Source organism: Borostomias antarcticus (genome assembly GCF_949987555.1).
Source record: "Borostomias antarcticus genome assembly, chromosome: 13".
In the NCBI taxonomy this organism is placed as follows: Eukaryota; Metazoa; Chordata; class Actinopteri; order Stomiiformes; family Stomiidae; genus Borostomias; species Borostomias antarcticus.
The window spans coordinates 18,745,780-18,759,800 of NC_140246.1; the positions used below are offsets into that span (position 1 = coordinate 18,745,780).

At 48.0% G+C, this 14,021-nt stretch overlaps 1 protein-coding gene across 1 annotated transcript in view; it reads left to right on the top strand.

Annotated features, from left to right (window-relative positions):
• Positions 1-12,778, top strand: part of mapk11 (mitogen-activated protein kinase 11) — a gene marked incomplete at its 5' end in the record, with an annotated part of 19,819 nt that extends 7,041 nt beyond the window's left edge. The window contains 11 exons of the mRNA XM_084447833.1: positions 7,464-7,593; positions 7,818-7,876; positions 8,727-8,838; positions 9,455-9,484; positions 9,773-9,820; positions 10,503-10,617; positions 10,954-11,025; positions 11,458-11,537; positions 11,786-11,864; positions 12,299-12,472; positions 12,657-12,778. Of these exons, the coding sequence (XP_084303959.1) occupies positions 7,464-7,593; positions 7,818-7,876; positions 8,727-8,838; positions 9,455-9,484; positions 9,773-9,820; positions 10,503-10,617; positions 10,954-11,025; positions 11,458-11,537; positions 11,786-11,864; positions 12,299-12,472; positions 12,657-12,730 (973 nt within the window). The 3' untranslated portion in view covers positions 12,731-12,778. The remainder of the gene's footprint in view (positions 1-7,463; positions 7,594-7,817; positions 7,877-8,726; positions 8,839-9,454; positions 9,485-9,772; positions 9,821-10,502; positions 10,618-10,953; positions 11,026-11,457; positions 11,538-11,785; positions 11,865-12,298; positions 12,473-12,656) is intronic.
• Positions 12,779-14,021: the final 1,243 nt, after the last annotated feature.

The window sequence follows — 14,021 nt, forward strand, 5'->3', positions numbered from 1 at the left end:
GAGGATAGCATTGCACTACTGATGTCACTTGTTTTTTAGAAGGCTTTACTGACCATGACCAGGAAGCACATGTGGTTCACTTACTCTTGAGAAATGTATTTATTGTAAAGTCTTTGGATGTGGTCTGTTCGGAGGGGAGGAGGGGAGGATGGGAGGAGGGAGGATGGGAGGAGGGGAGGATGGGAGGAGGGGTGGATGGGAGGAGGGGTGGAGGGGAGGATGGGAGGAGGGGAGGAGGGGTGGATGGGAGGAGGGGTGGAGGGGAGGAGGGAGGAGGGGTGGAGGGGAGGAGGGGTGGAGGGGAGGAGGGAGGATGGGAGGAGGGGAGGAGGGGTGGAGGGGAGGAGAGGAGGAGGGGAGGATGGGAGGGGGGGAGGAGGGGAGTCCTGCTGGCTGCTTAGCTGACGCTTCACCGGGGGCATCTGGGGAGGCAGCAGGTGCTTTTGTGACTGGGAATGAAATGGATGCTCTCAGCCTTGATGTGAAGACAATCTGCTATGCGTTCAGTCAGAGAGAGAGTGTGTGTGTGTGTGTCTGTGTGTGTGTTTATCCTGGTTCTGTAGACTACTGACTGCAGATACTGTATAACAACATGCCATATGTGTCGAGGAGAGTTCCAGAGTCCAACTTTGAAATGTCTGACTCAGACATGTCTCTCTCTTGGTCTCTAACTCAGCACCTTGTCTTTCTGTTTACTCATTTAGGGAAGTGATGAAATGGAGAAATAAAGCAGGAAACCCTTCTCACTTCTCCCTTCTCTCTGGCTTTTATTTCCTCTGCTCACATCTTTCTCTGTCTCTCTCTCTTTCTGTCTCTTTCTTTCTCTCTCTCTTTCTGTCTTTCTCTTTCTCTCTCTCTTTCAGTCTCTTTTTCTCTGTCTCTCTCTTTCTCTGTCTCTCTCTTTCTCTCTCTGTTTCTCTCTCTCTTTCTGTCACTTTTTCTCTGTCTCTCTCTTTCTGTCTCTCTTTCTCCAGAATTTCACAATCACTTCTCTTTCCTGTGCATCTGTTACCAACACTGAGAGAGACAGCAACAGAGCAACCTGACAATGACACGTCTAAACAATGACATGTCTAACAATGACACGTCTAAGCAATCACATGTCTAAACAACGACATGTCTAACAATTACATGTCTAAACAATGACACGTCTAAGCAATCACATGTCTAAACAATGACATGTCTAACAATGACACGTCTAAGCAATCACATGTCTAAACAACGACATGTCTAACAATGACATGTATAAACAATGACATGTCTAAACAATGACATGTCTAACAATGACATGTCTAAACAATGACATGTCTAACAATGACACGTCTAAGCAATCACATGTCTAAACAATGACATGTCTAACAATGACACATCTAAACAATGACATGTCTAACAATGACATGTATAAACAATGACATGTCTAAACAATGACATGTCTAACAATGACACGTCTAAGCAATCACATGTCTAAACAATGACATGTCTAACAATGACACATCTAAACAATGACATGTCTAACAATGACATGTATAAACAATGACATGTCTAAACAATGACATGTCTAACAATGACACGTCTAAGCAATGACATGTCTAAACAATGACATGTCTAACAATGACACATCTAAGCAATGACATGTCTAAACAATGACATGTCTAACAATGACATGTCTAAACAATTACATGTCTGAATGATGTCATTGTTTAGACATGTCATTATTTAGACATATCATGTCTAACAAGGTCTTGACATGTCTAAATAAAAGTTTCAGTTTCAAAGTTTTACACCGTCTTATCTACAATCGCTTCTCAGATATTTGCAGTTTTTATCGACTTATTGTAATTCAGCAAGTATTTTAATGATCAGACGTCTGATTTTGAGTTGGGAAGGAATGTCCCTTCCCTGGCTGACTACTGACATTCGCATTCCCGGTTAGGAATACTAACTAGCCAAGCTAAGCTAGTTAGCTAATGGGGGACAGTCTACTATCTCTGCTTAACGTGCTTACCGGAGGCTATTCCAGCGCAATAAGCCCAGTCATTTGGGCCTTTGCGTAAGTCTCGTTTGCGTTCCCTGCTGGACCCGTGTATATTGGTATTGCTATCAAACCTACTCTTGGTTGTGGACTCCTTTGTGGAGTCCTCACGTGAAAGTCCCGCACTGTGGCATCCACCTGGCTATTACTACCATCTTCACCACAGGCTACTTTACCATCCATACTGTGCTAGCTGTCTAATCTCCTCACCACGCGGCCTCCTTTGTGAGGCCTCGTGGAGGTTTCCCCCTGTGTTAGAGCTGTCTACCTTGTTTAATGATAGGAATTGTGCCTGGTCCCGTGCCAGACGCCCGAGGGATGCCCAAGACTGGCTTTCTTTTAGAAAACATAGAAATAAATGCACAACAGCAGTGAGGAAAGCTAAATCTGACTACTTTTTGGATTTCGTCTCAAACTTCTATTCAAACCCTGCAAAGTTCTGGGGTGCTGTGAACCTAACTAAAAACAAATCCTCTAGTTCACTGCCCTTGTCTATTAAAGTGGATGATCATGTAATCTCTGTTTAAAGCACTTCACTGAGGCTGGGCCCTTATTTGATAGGCTGTATACTGGGCTGGTTCCATTGATACTGATTCTGGTTGCACTACCCCTTTGGACCATGTCTCTCATTTCTCCTTTCAACATTTTATACCCAGTGAAACGCTAGGAATCTTGCAATCCATAGACCCTAAGTGTTCTACTGGTGAGGATAATCTAGATTGGTTAAAAAAAAACTTTAAAAAAAAACTAGCAGCCCCAGTCATTAGTGAGCCGTTGTCATGCATTTTTAATCTCTCCATTGCATCAGGTATAGTTCCTCAGGTTTGGAAATCTGCCCAGGTGGTCCCGTTGCACAAAGGGGGTGATAGGGATAAGATATTTATCATTCTATCTCCAGATTACCATGCTTAGCCAAAGTTCTGGAGACCTTGGTAAATAACCAATTGAAATCTGTTCTTTGAAGTCACTCATTTTAAGTCCTCACCAATCTGGATTCAGAGCTAATCACAGCACCATTTCTGCTGCCACTCTTGTTACCTCCGCCCCAGGGGCAAAGCCCCGCAGGGTGGAAGGTAATGTTTTCGCCCCTGTCTGTCTGTCTGTCTGTCTGTGTGTGTGTCTGTCTGCAGGCGGACAGGATTAAACAAAAACTACCGTCCCGATATGCATGAAACTCGGTGGAGGGATGCAGCATGGGCCAAGGAACTCACCATTAAATTGACCATGATTCATTCATAGGTGGCTCTACAGTACCCATATTACTGTAACTTCAGTGTAGTGGGGGATTTAGGTTTCAGTTTCCTCATAGGCTTCAGGTTCTTGGCGCCACTTGCAATACCGAGCTTGACCACTACGCCAAAAACTGGCTGTTCCTGGCCATGGGGGCTTGCTTCATGCGCCACTGAGCAACTTTCATTGGATTGAATGGGCCGCCATCTTTGCATGCCTTATCCACTTCTTATAATACATCCATGATCCAGCCATGATCAGTTATGCTCGCGTCAACAGGCTGGTGTCTATTTACTTTTTCAGCTCGATCCGGAAGGTAGAACGCTAGAGCCCGCCTACCATAATTCTTCTGTGGTAGTGGCGGTGCTTTGAAGCTTCAACCCAGCTTTTGTTAAAATAGACACTTTTGCTTTGGTAAGTGAAGTTTCATGTTTATCTGACACTTGTAAATATGAGCGCCTCTCCTAACTAGGCCAACACTGATTTATTTTGACGGCAAAGTGAGTGGACCAGGAAAGGACTGTTGTCTGGCATGAGCGAGCGGAATGCGACAACGGGACTGAGAAGGGCTACATTTCAACCAGACATTCCAGTGAAACCAGGTAGTCAAAATAACTTACCTGATATCAAACGCGGGCATTTCTGATGATGTCCTCAGTCCAGTCCGTACGCTTAATAATGGCGATTTCGTCTGTCTTCCTCTGCTACTGTTTCAAGAATGCGCGTGCATACTTCAATCAATCAATCAATCAATCAAAGCTTTATTTATATAGCGCATTTCATACCCAGAGGCAACACAATGCGCTTTACAGAGAACAAGGGAGGTGGGCAGACATCCCACCCCTACATATTCCAGAGGGAAGCAAAAAAACAGTATCACCCGGGGGCCAGATAAGTGAGCTGTAAAAATTCTTCCCTGACCCCTCTCAACGAGGCGATCGAGCAAGCTCCTGGAGTATGTTTGTCTACCGGCTAAGAACATTTATAGAGCAATAAATAACATTAAATTACATTTTCAGAGTAAGAGAGGCTAATAACATCATAGGAGAGACATGGCAAACATTGGTGTATGTCTGTGTGTGCATAAATGTGCCTGGGCCCAGATAGAGGCAGGGGTTGGGGTAGGGTGGGGGGTAGGAAAAGGATACGGACCCGGGTTAGGGTGAGGGGAAGGGGATCTGAGCCCAGGACTGGTGTCTGTCAGTGTGTGTGTGAGTGTGCCTGGGTCCAGGTAGAGGCAGGGGTCTGGGGTAGGGTGGGGGTAGGAAGAGGATACGGACCCGGGGTAGGGTGAGGGGAAGGGGGTACTGGACCCAGGCCTAAGGCCGGAAGTGGACTGTTGTATGTCTGTGTGCGCGTGTGTGTGTGTTAACTAATTTGCTACGACATCTGCAGCAGACACAGGGGTATCTAACGGACTCAGGGTGGTCTACTGGTGACAGTGGGGCATCCACTGGACCTGGTTAGAGGATAGGAGGGAGAGAGAGAGGCACTAGGGAGAGGGGAGGCAGAACAGGGTTAGTAGCACACAGAGCCATATATAGAGCAATACATTACGTCAAACTACATTTTCAGAGCAAGAAAGGCTAAGAGCATCATGGGAGAGGTGTGGCAAACACTAATGTGTGTGTGTGTGTGTGTGTGTGTGTGCGTGCCTGGGCCCCGATAGAGGCAGGGGTTGGGGTAGGGTGGGGGGTAGGAAAAGGATACGGACCCGGGTTAGGGTGAGGGGAAGGGGATCTGAGCCCAGGACTGGTGTATGTCAGTGTGTGTGTGAGTGTGCCTGGGTCCAGGTAGAGGCAGGGGTCAGGGGTAGGGTTGGGGTAGGAAGAGGATACGGACCCGGGTTAGGGTGAGGGGTAGGGGGTACTGGGCCCAGGCCCTACTTGTGCTGACTAGGCTGTAAAAGGGTCTATAATTAACAAATATGACCCTAGCTCTTTACATAACTTCTATAACATCCAGTGACAAAATATGTCATGGTACCTTTGTATGTCCACACCAAGGATTGAACTCACAACCTTCGCGGTGATAGGCAGCGCACTATCCACTCGGCCACCGCTGACCTGGGAAATCTGGAGTCTTTTTGTTTAGATGTTCTGGGACCACTGCCTCTTGTGGTAGCAACATAGAACTGCAAGTCAACAACGACAAGGAGGAAGGGAGCGACAAATAGGATTCCCTCTTGCAAGATTTTTTTTCCTAGGATGGCGACGGAATGACCCTCCCTACACTGCCTCTGATTGGCTAGCTCTACTCTGCCTCGGACTGGCTAAGCACGATCATAGGATAAGCTAGCTATCTTCTATGGATGAGCTAGCTAGCTAGCAAAAACGTAACCTTAAAAGTTGTTTAGCAATCTAATCTTCGCCTTAACCCTACGATTAAACACAGAGGAGACTTCACGCCTAATTGTAACTTCAAACAGAGGTGATTTTGTATTTTTTTGTGATCAGCGATTTCACGAAGATTTGTTCTCCTTCTCCTTGGCACAGCTCAAGCTGTCAGTGCGACCAGACTCACTCTCTACATATTTTCAAATGAAAAATGACCTGACTATACTGGAAAATAACAAAACATGTATCTGCATGCCTTCATACTTGACATGTATCAAATACACTGACCTCATATTGTATGCAATGCATGCATGTATTATTCAGTCTAGTTTGCGGCATTATTTATTCTTTAGTTTAGAAATAAAACTAGCCCATAGATTGCCACACAGACGTCCAGTTTATTCCAATCCAAACTAAAATAATGCATGGTTTTAGTTAGCTATATCACTGTCAGTCGTAGCTTCAAATGGCTGAAAACTTTAATTCATTGATTTGAATTGCGAGGACGGGATGTGCCATATGATAAGGGATTGTGCAAATGCAAATCCAGGAATGACATTAAATATTGCCTCTCCACATACCAATCTGCTTTGCTAGCTCTAAATTGGGAAACAAATACAGAAGAATAATAGCCTACTGCGTGCTTTAAACACACTGATACGAGAGCACTCGGCTGAATGTACTGCACTTTTCACAACACTGGTGAATATTGTTGCACGTTGTAAACTGTCTTTGAGGAGGCATAGGGCAGACTGTCTTTCTATGACAACAAACAATATCTTTACAAAAAGACTGTGAAAGCAACAAGTCTCTATAACCTTAGTGTCAGCATCCGCTATGTTGCATTGCTAGGATATTACAGTTGAAACAAAGATACATTAAATAGCCGTTTAGTGTCCTTGTAGTCTCGCATAGCCAGATGGAATCAGATATAGATACAAAGTAAAAGGCTCCAGTTTCCAATCTTATTTTTTGCACCGTTAGTGACGTTTTGAGCGTGAGGCTCTTCATCAGACTACCATATCACCGTCATCATCACCACCAAAATACGATCAGGTGTCGACTTTTATTAAACCCAAATACACTAGAACGCGGCACACGGTTGTAGCGACCAATTAAATTAGTTTGGGGCGTGGTAAATGCAAATCATTCCATCACCATCCTAGGAAAAAAAATCTCGCTTCCCTCTTCATCTCGCTTCCCTCCTCACAAAAAACGTTGGTGCGCGACAGCCCTCAGCGACACTTTTTTTTTCACAAAAAAGTGTCGCCTGTGATGTCAAAAGTGTCGAGCAACGGTTTTAAAAGTGTCGCTCGGCGAAGCATAAATTGGGCTTTAGGCAGGCAAGCCAGACACTGCACAGGGTCTGAGGACAAACAGCAAAAACAAACAAAATGAGCGGACGGGGATTAAGACAAAAAAAGGCTATGGTCACGAGCTGTAAACCACAGGGCCTAACTTGATTTATGTAGCATAAATAATGACATGTCTAAACAATGACATGTCTCTACAATGTCTTGTCTGAACAATGACATGTCTAAACTGACATTTGTGTTTGAAAAACAGAGCTGGAAAACCTTTTGAAAAGAAAAGTATTAAAAGGCAATGCATTTCATCGTGTAATATATGCTGTCTATCTCCCTTCTCTCTTCCTCTCTCTCACCCCCTCCTCTCTCTCTCTTCCTCTCTCTCTCTCTCTCTCTCTCTCTATCTCTCTCTCTTCCTCTCTCTCTCTATCTCTCTTCCTCTCTCTCTATATACCTCTCTCTTCCTCTCTCTCTCTATCTCTCTTCCTCTCTCTCTATATATCTCTCTCTCTTCTTCTCTCTCTCTCTTCCTCTCTCTCTCTCCTCTCCTCCTCCCAGCTCAGCCTATGATGTGTGTCTGAGGCAGAAGGTGGCGGTGAAGAAGCTGTCCCGGCCCTTTCAGTCTCTGATCCACAGTCGCCGCTCCTACCGGGAGCTCCGCCTCCTTAAGCACATGAAGCATGAGAATGTGAGTGACATCAGCGCCAGGATGAAGAGGTCAACAACGAGAAGTGAAATGTTTGTGTGCAATATGTGTGTGTGCGCCAAGGCACATAAGAAGAAGTTAAAAACCTGTGACATCTCATATTTCTCAACGACGGCAAAGCCAGTGTCGTGTGGTGCCAACCGTCTCTCTTCCTCCTCTCCCCATCTCCCCCTCTACCCCCCCCCCCCCTCTACCCCTCCCCCCAGGTAATAGGACTGCTGGACGTCTTCTCTCCTGCTGCCACCCTGCAGGACTTCAATGAAGTGTGAGTGTTCTTAGTCCTGTAGTGATCCTCTGTCAGCGGGGACATGCACTCAGCCTGCTGCTTCTCATCACCGCATTCCAGAGGAGCTTAGCGCTGAGGGTGCCATACTGCCAGAGTATGAGGACATACAGTACTATGACTATAACTTCCCTGTGAGATACGCTCTTCTAGTTGCTAATGAGCGGTCATCCTGTAACCTACACATAGACACCGTTTAAAGAACACCACAAAAAAATAAACATCCCACCGTTGTTGCTGTGGCAGCGTCGCCGTGCGCTACTGTCACAGGGTTCACTGTGTGACTCATCAGTACCCCCCCCCCCCCCCCCAGGGTTCACTGTGTGACTCATCAGTACCCCCCCCCCCAGGGTTCACTGTGTGACTCATCAGTACCCCCCCCCAGGGTTCACTGTGTGACTCATCAGTACCCCACCCCCAGGGTTCACTGTGTGACTCATCAGTACCCCCCCCAGGGTTCACTGTGTGACTCATCAGTACCCCCCCCCCCCCCCCAGGGTTCACTGTGTGACTCATCAGTACCCCCCCCCCCCAGAGTTCACTGTGTGACTCATCAGTACCCCCCCCCCCCCCAGGGTTCACTGTGTGACTCATCAGTACCCCCCCCCCCCAGAGTTCACTGTGTGACTCATCAGTACCCCCCCAACCCGCTAGGTCCCATCTCCGGTCCTCTGACTTGACGAAACGCAGCTGACAACCTTACATAAACACCGCTGTAGCGAAGCTAGTGATTCGATGGCACGGGTGGGTGTTTATACTGAGGAGTGAGTAATACGGTTACACCACTTTAACCCTGCCCCCCCCCCTCTCGCTCCCCCCACCCCCCCCTCAGCTACCTGGTGACCAACCTGATGGGGGCGGATCTCAACAACATCGTTAAATTCCAGCGTCTCTCTGACGAGCACGTGCAGTTCCTCATCTACCAGCTGCTCCGAGGCCTTAAGGTAACCTACACCCTAACCTACACCTGCGTCAGCAAACACACCTCAACAACCTAGTTTGCCCTTAACAAACAACAAAGAACAAATCATTCAAATTGTTGTATAAGTGTCATATAAATAATAAATTAATTAAAGATAAATACATATAAAAGAAAACCTCTGTTCATTGATGTTAATGTTATCCGGAGAGAAAGCATCTGGACCGGCAGGTCTTCATCAGGTCTAGCATGTGTTCCTGTTGTGTCGTTCCCACAGGTCATTCCTCCTCTGTTCAATATAAGCAGTTTTAACTGCACCACACAATGTGGGCCCTGTTTATACAATATACATTCTGCATGGTGTGAAAACTATTTTCAGAGCAAGCTATGTTGTCTATCTGAAAAATAATGCTATTCTCTGACATGAGGGCAACTACGTATGCGAGCTACAGGCTTCAAGACAATAATGGGTTGACTCTGTAGCCAGTCAGTGAACAGACAATAAGAGGCCCTTGTAGACAGAGGTTACCAGGGCCACCACTGCCATGCCCTGTTGACCCTTCTCTCCTCCTCCTCCTCCTCCACGGCCCCCTCCTCCACGGCCCCGCCCCCCTCCTCCACGGCTCCGCCCCCTCCTCCAGTACATCCACTCAGCCGGACTGATCCACAGGGTGAGTGAGGGAGCGGTTTGACTGGGGGCCGAATGTCTGTGTACCTGACTGATGTCATGCGTGTGGTGGAAAAACATTTATTTCCCCTTTTTTGTCTCAAATATCTTGTTAGTCTATTTGTCTGCCTGTCTGTCTATCGGTCTGTCTGTCTATCTGCCTTGTTAGTCTGTCTGCCCATCTGTCTATCTGCCTTGTTAGTCTGCCCGTCTGTCTGTCTGTCTGCCCGTCTGTCTGTCTGTTGGTTTGTATGTTGACCCGTCTGTCTCCTCATCTATCTCTGTTCCTCAGGACTTGAAGCCCAGCAACGTGGCCGTGAACGAAGACTGTGAGCTCCGGGTAAACAGACCAGACCAGACCAGACCAGACCAGACCAGACCAGACAAGACCAGACCAGACCAGACCAGACCAGACCAGACCAGACCAGACCAGACAAGACCAGACCAGACCAGACCAGACCAGACTAGTCCAGACCAGGCCAGGCCAGGCCAGGCCAGACCAGACCAGACTAGTCCAGACCAGACCAGACCAGACCAGACCAGACCAGACCAGACCAGACCAGACCAGTCCAGACCAGACCAGACCAGTCCAGACCAGTCCAGACCAGACCAGACCAGTCCAGTCCAGACCAGACCAGACCAGACCAGATCAGATCAGATCAGATCAGATCAGACCAGACTAATCCAGACCAGACAAGACCAGACCAGACTAGACTAGACCAGACCAGACCAGACCAGACCAGTCCAGACCAGACCAGACCAGACCAGTCCAGACCAGACCAGACCAGACCAGACCAGACCAGACCAGTCTAGACCAGACCAGACCAGACCAGACCAGACCAGACCAGACTAGACTAGACCAGACCAGACCAGACCAGACCAGACCAGACCAGACCAGACCAGGCCAGTCTAGACTCTTGTCCATTCGATTCCATCAAATTGAACTCCCTTATATCAAAACACATCCCCCACCCTAACCCCAAATGGGCTATCACCATGACAACCCGTGTGTCTGTCCCCAGATCCTTGACTTTGGGTTGGCCAGGCAGACGGATGATGAGATGACGGGCTACGTGGCGACTCGCTGGTACCGGGCGCCGGAGATCATGCTGAACTGGATGCACTACAACCAGACCGGTGAGGACTCAGGACCTGGTGCTCTATAACTGAACACAATACTGACACCACACACCTTCCTACCAAACGTCCAAATAAATACTCTCACCAGCACACGGAGAAAGGCTCTCTCTGTGTTCAGTGATCATATGTACGACTCTGTGTTCAGTGATCATATGTACGACTCTGTGTTCAGTGATCATATGTACGACTCTGTGTTCAGTGATCATATGTACGACTCTGTGTTCAGTGATCATATGTACGACTCTGTGTTCAGTGATCATATGTACGACTCTGTGTTCAGTGATCATATGTACGACTCTGTGTTCAGTGATCATATGTACGACTCTGTTGCAGTTGATATCTGGTCGGTAGGATGCATCATGGGAGAGCTACTGAAGGGGAAGGTCTTGTTCCCTGGCAACGATTGTATCCTTGGTTTAAATGGCCCAGAATGGCTTGAGAGACGGCGCGCTCCCTGGCCCCCCGAGCCCCCCGACGTCACCTCCAAAAAGTGCTCCATGAACACAAACCAGTGTTCCCAGGATTTGCATCACAATTCCCTTTTAAAGACGCAGCTCCTTTGTCTGAAGGGGAGCTGCTCTCATGGGCCCTGAATGAAAGGAATGTCCACAATAGATTGAATTGTATTTGGCTGTCAGCTTCTTACTCTCAATTTACAACTGAACATTTTGGATTTAGTGCTGGTTGAATGGCCTCCAGCTAGTCTCTATCAGGTTTAACATCCTGGTTCCTCCAGTTTCTCAGCTCAGCAAGGCGAGTCGGTGATATCTTTACCTGGTGATTCAATAAAGAATAAAAGGCTGGTTTCCCTGTGTCATGATCCTGAGCCCTTCTAAGACATCGACCAGTTGAAGAGAATCATGGAGGTTGTGGGCACGCCGACACCAGATCTGCTGCAGAAGATCTCCTCCGAACACGTAAGAAAGAGAGGGAGGGAGAGGAGTGGAGGAATGGATGGATGAATGGATGGATGGAAAGAGGGATGAGAACGTGGAGAAAGGAACTCAACGCTTTAATGAAATGAAAGATCGAGTCAGATTGACAGCTGCTAATAGATGGATCAATATGTTGAGCTTGCAGGATGATTGTTTGCTTCATCAACCAATCAATGGCCACTTAAATGTTCACACTGTCACCTATGTTGTACGTCGATTCCTATTGGCAGGCCCAGAAGTACATCCAATCACTGCCCTTCATGCCTCAGCAGGACCTGGAGAAGATCTTCAGAGGAGCCAACCCACTTGGTGAGTCTGACCCCAGACTAACCCTAACATAACCCTAACCTTAACCCACTGGGTGAGTCTGACCCCAGACTAACCCTAACATAACCCTAACCTTAACCCACTGGGTGAGTCTGACCCCAGACTAACCCTAACATAACCCTAACCTTAACCCACTGGGTGAGTCTGACCCAAGACTAACCCTAACATAACCATCACCCTAACCCACTGGGTGAGTCTCCAACATATGATTACGCCATCGCCTCACCAAGACAGCCATGACATCACATTTAGTATACCTCCTTCTCTCTCTCTTTCTGTTCATCCCTCCCCTCTCACCCCCCTCTCTCTCTCTCTCTCTTCCTCTCTCTCTCTCCCTCCCTCTCTCTCTTCCTCCCTCTCTCTCCCTCCCTCTCTCTCTTCCTCCCTCTCTCTCCCTCCCTCTCTCCGTCTCTCAGCGGTGGACCTGCTGAAGCGCATGCTGGTGCTGGACTGTGATGGTCGTATCTCGGCCGGCGAGGCTCTGTCCCACCCCTACTTCTCCCAGTACCACGACCCCGACGACGAGCCGGAAGCCCCGCCCTACGACCAGACCCTGGAGAGCAAGGACCGCACGCTGGAGGAGTGGAAGGGTGAGAGGCGGAGGGAGGGAGGGATGGAGGAAGCAGGAAAGGAGAGAAGGAGAGGTGGAGGGAGGGGGAGACGGGGAGGGGAGTTGGAGAGAGACTCGGCCTCCTTTATAGACTCAGGAGTTGTTCAACCTTCTGAAAATGTGGATGTTTCTCTGGTCACCTCTTCTTTCTCTCGTCCTCCCAGAGTTGGTGTTCGAGGAGGTGAACGGCTTCAAGGCCCCTGCCAGCCGGACAGACAGCCTGCAGGTGGAGCCCTGAGAGGCCTCGCCCCCTTCCTGCTCGGTCTCCCCCGCCACCTGAATAAAGACCTGCTCCCCTTGTCTCTGCCAGCCAGTCAGCGTAAGGGGCTGGGAGGAGCCGAGAGAGACTGCGAACAGAAGCAGATTAGAAGCAACGCTGTGTCCCAGGGCATTCCATTGCCCCCTGATCAGTGTGACCATTGGTTTATTTGACTGTCTGTCATGAGTTTGTGAAGCTGTGTGTGTGTGTGTGGGGGGGAGGGGCGGTCTAGTTGAACGTAAAGGAATGAGAATATGCACATTAAGATTACAGGGAGATTAATTTTAGAAGAGTATTGTTGTGTTTGCAGATTGCTGTGTTAACAGTAGTGGAAGACTCTGAAACAAAGGATCGAGAGAGAACCCTTTTCAGGTCAAGAAGAACAATTAAGGGTTCCAAATATATCACCAGGGTTCTTTTCAGAGGGTTCCTCTACTGTCACAGTGGTTCTATATAGAACTCTTTTTTTTGAGTGTAGGTGTGTCCAACAAATGTCCGATCACGACAGGTGACCCTGCTTGTCTGAGTGGTTAGTAAGGGAGACAGATGACCACAGGCCCAACTGAGGGGTTAGTAAAGATGGCATAAGCAGTCCCAGCTGTACTGACTGAGTCACAACCCACTACAACTCTGCCAGCTTGCATGAAATAACAACAGTATCATTTTCCTAATATCACCAGAAAAGAAGAATGTCTTTAACATCTGTCAGTGAACTGTTCCCAAGAATTATGACCCATTTCAGTATTTTACAGTAAGTGTATTGAATATTATCTTCTTCCACACAAATTGTCTGAAAGAGATATTTCACTATTGGTGAAAGAGCACTATCGGTCCCAGCTACAGAGCGCTATCGGTCCCAGCTACAGAGCGCTATTGGTCCCAGCTACAGAGCACTATCGGTCCCAGCTACAGAGCACTATCGGTCCCAGCTACAGAGCGCTATTGGTCCCAGCTACAGTAGTTATCTCTGTCTAGCAGCACACCGCTGAGGAAGAGCCTTGAGTCTGAGGCGTGTGTTGTTGCTGCACCATCAGGTGCTCAGTGGAGCTGTGGACAACGGCTTTGCCATCATTTCTGTCTAAAGACCCTGAACACCCCACAGCTCATGTAACTCAAGTCCATCAACACCCACTGCAGCTGCAGCAGAGTTCTATTGATGCCACTATCCCCTCTCTCTCCAGATACTATCTGGCTCCGGTACGACAGGTTTGACTGGTCTCTGGTGAGACAACCACACACTCACACCAGGCTCATTCACACCAGTCAGCAC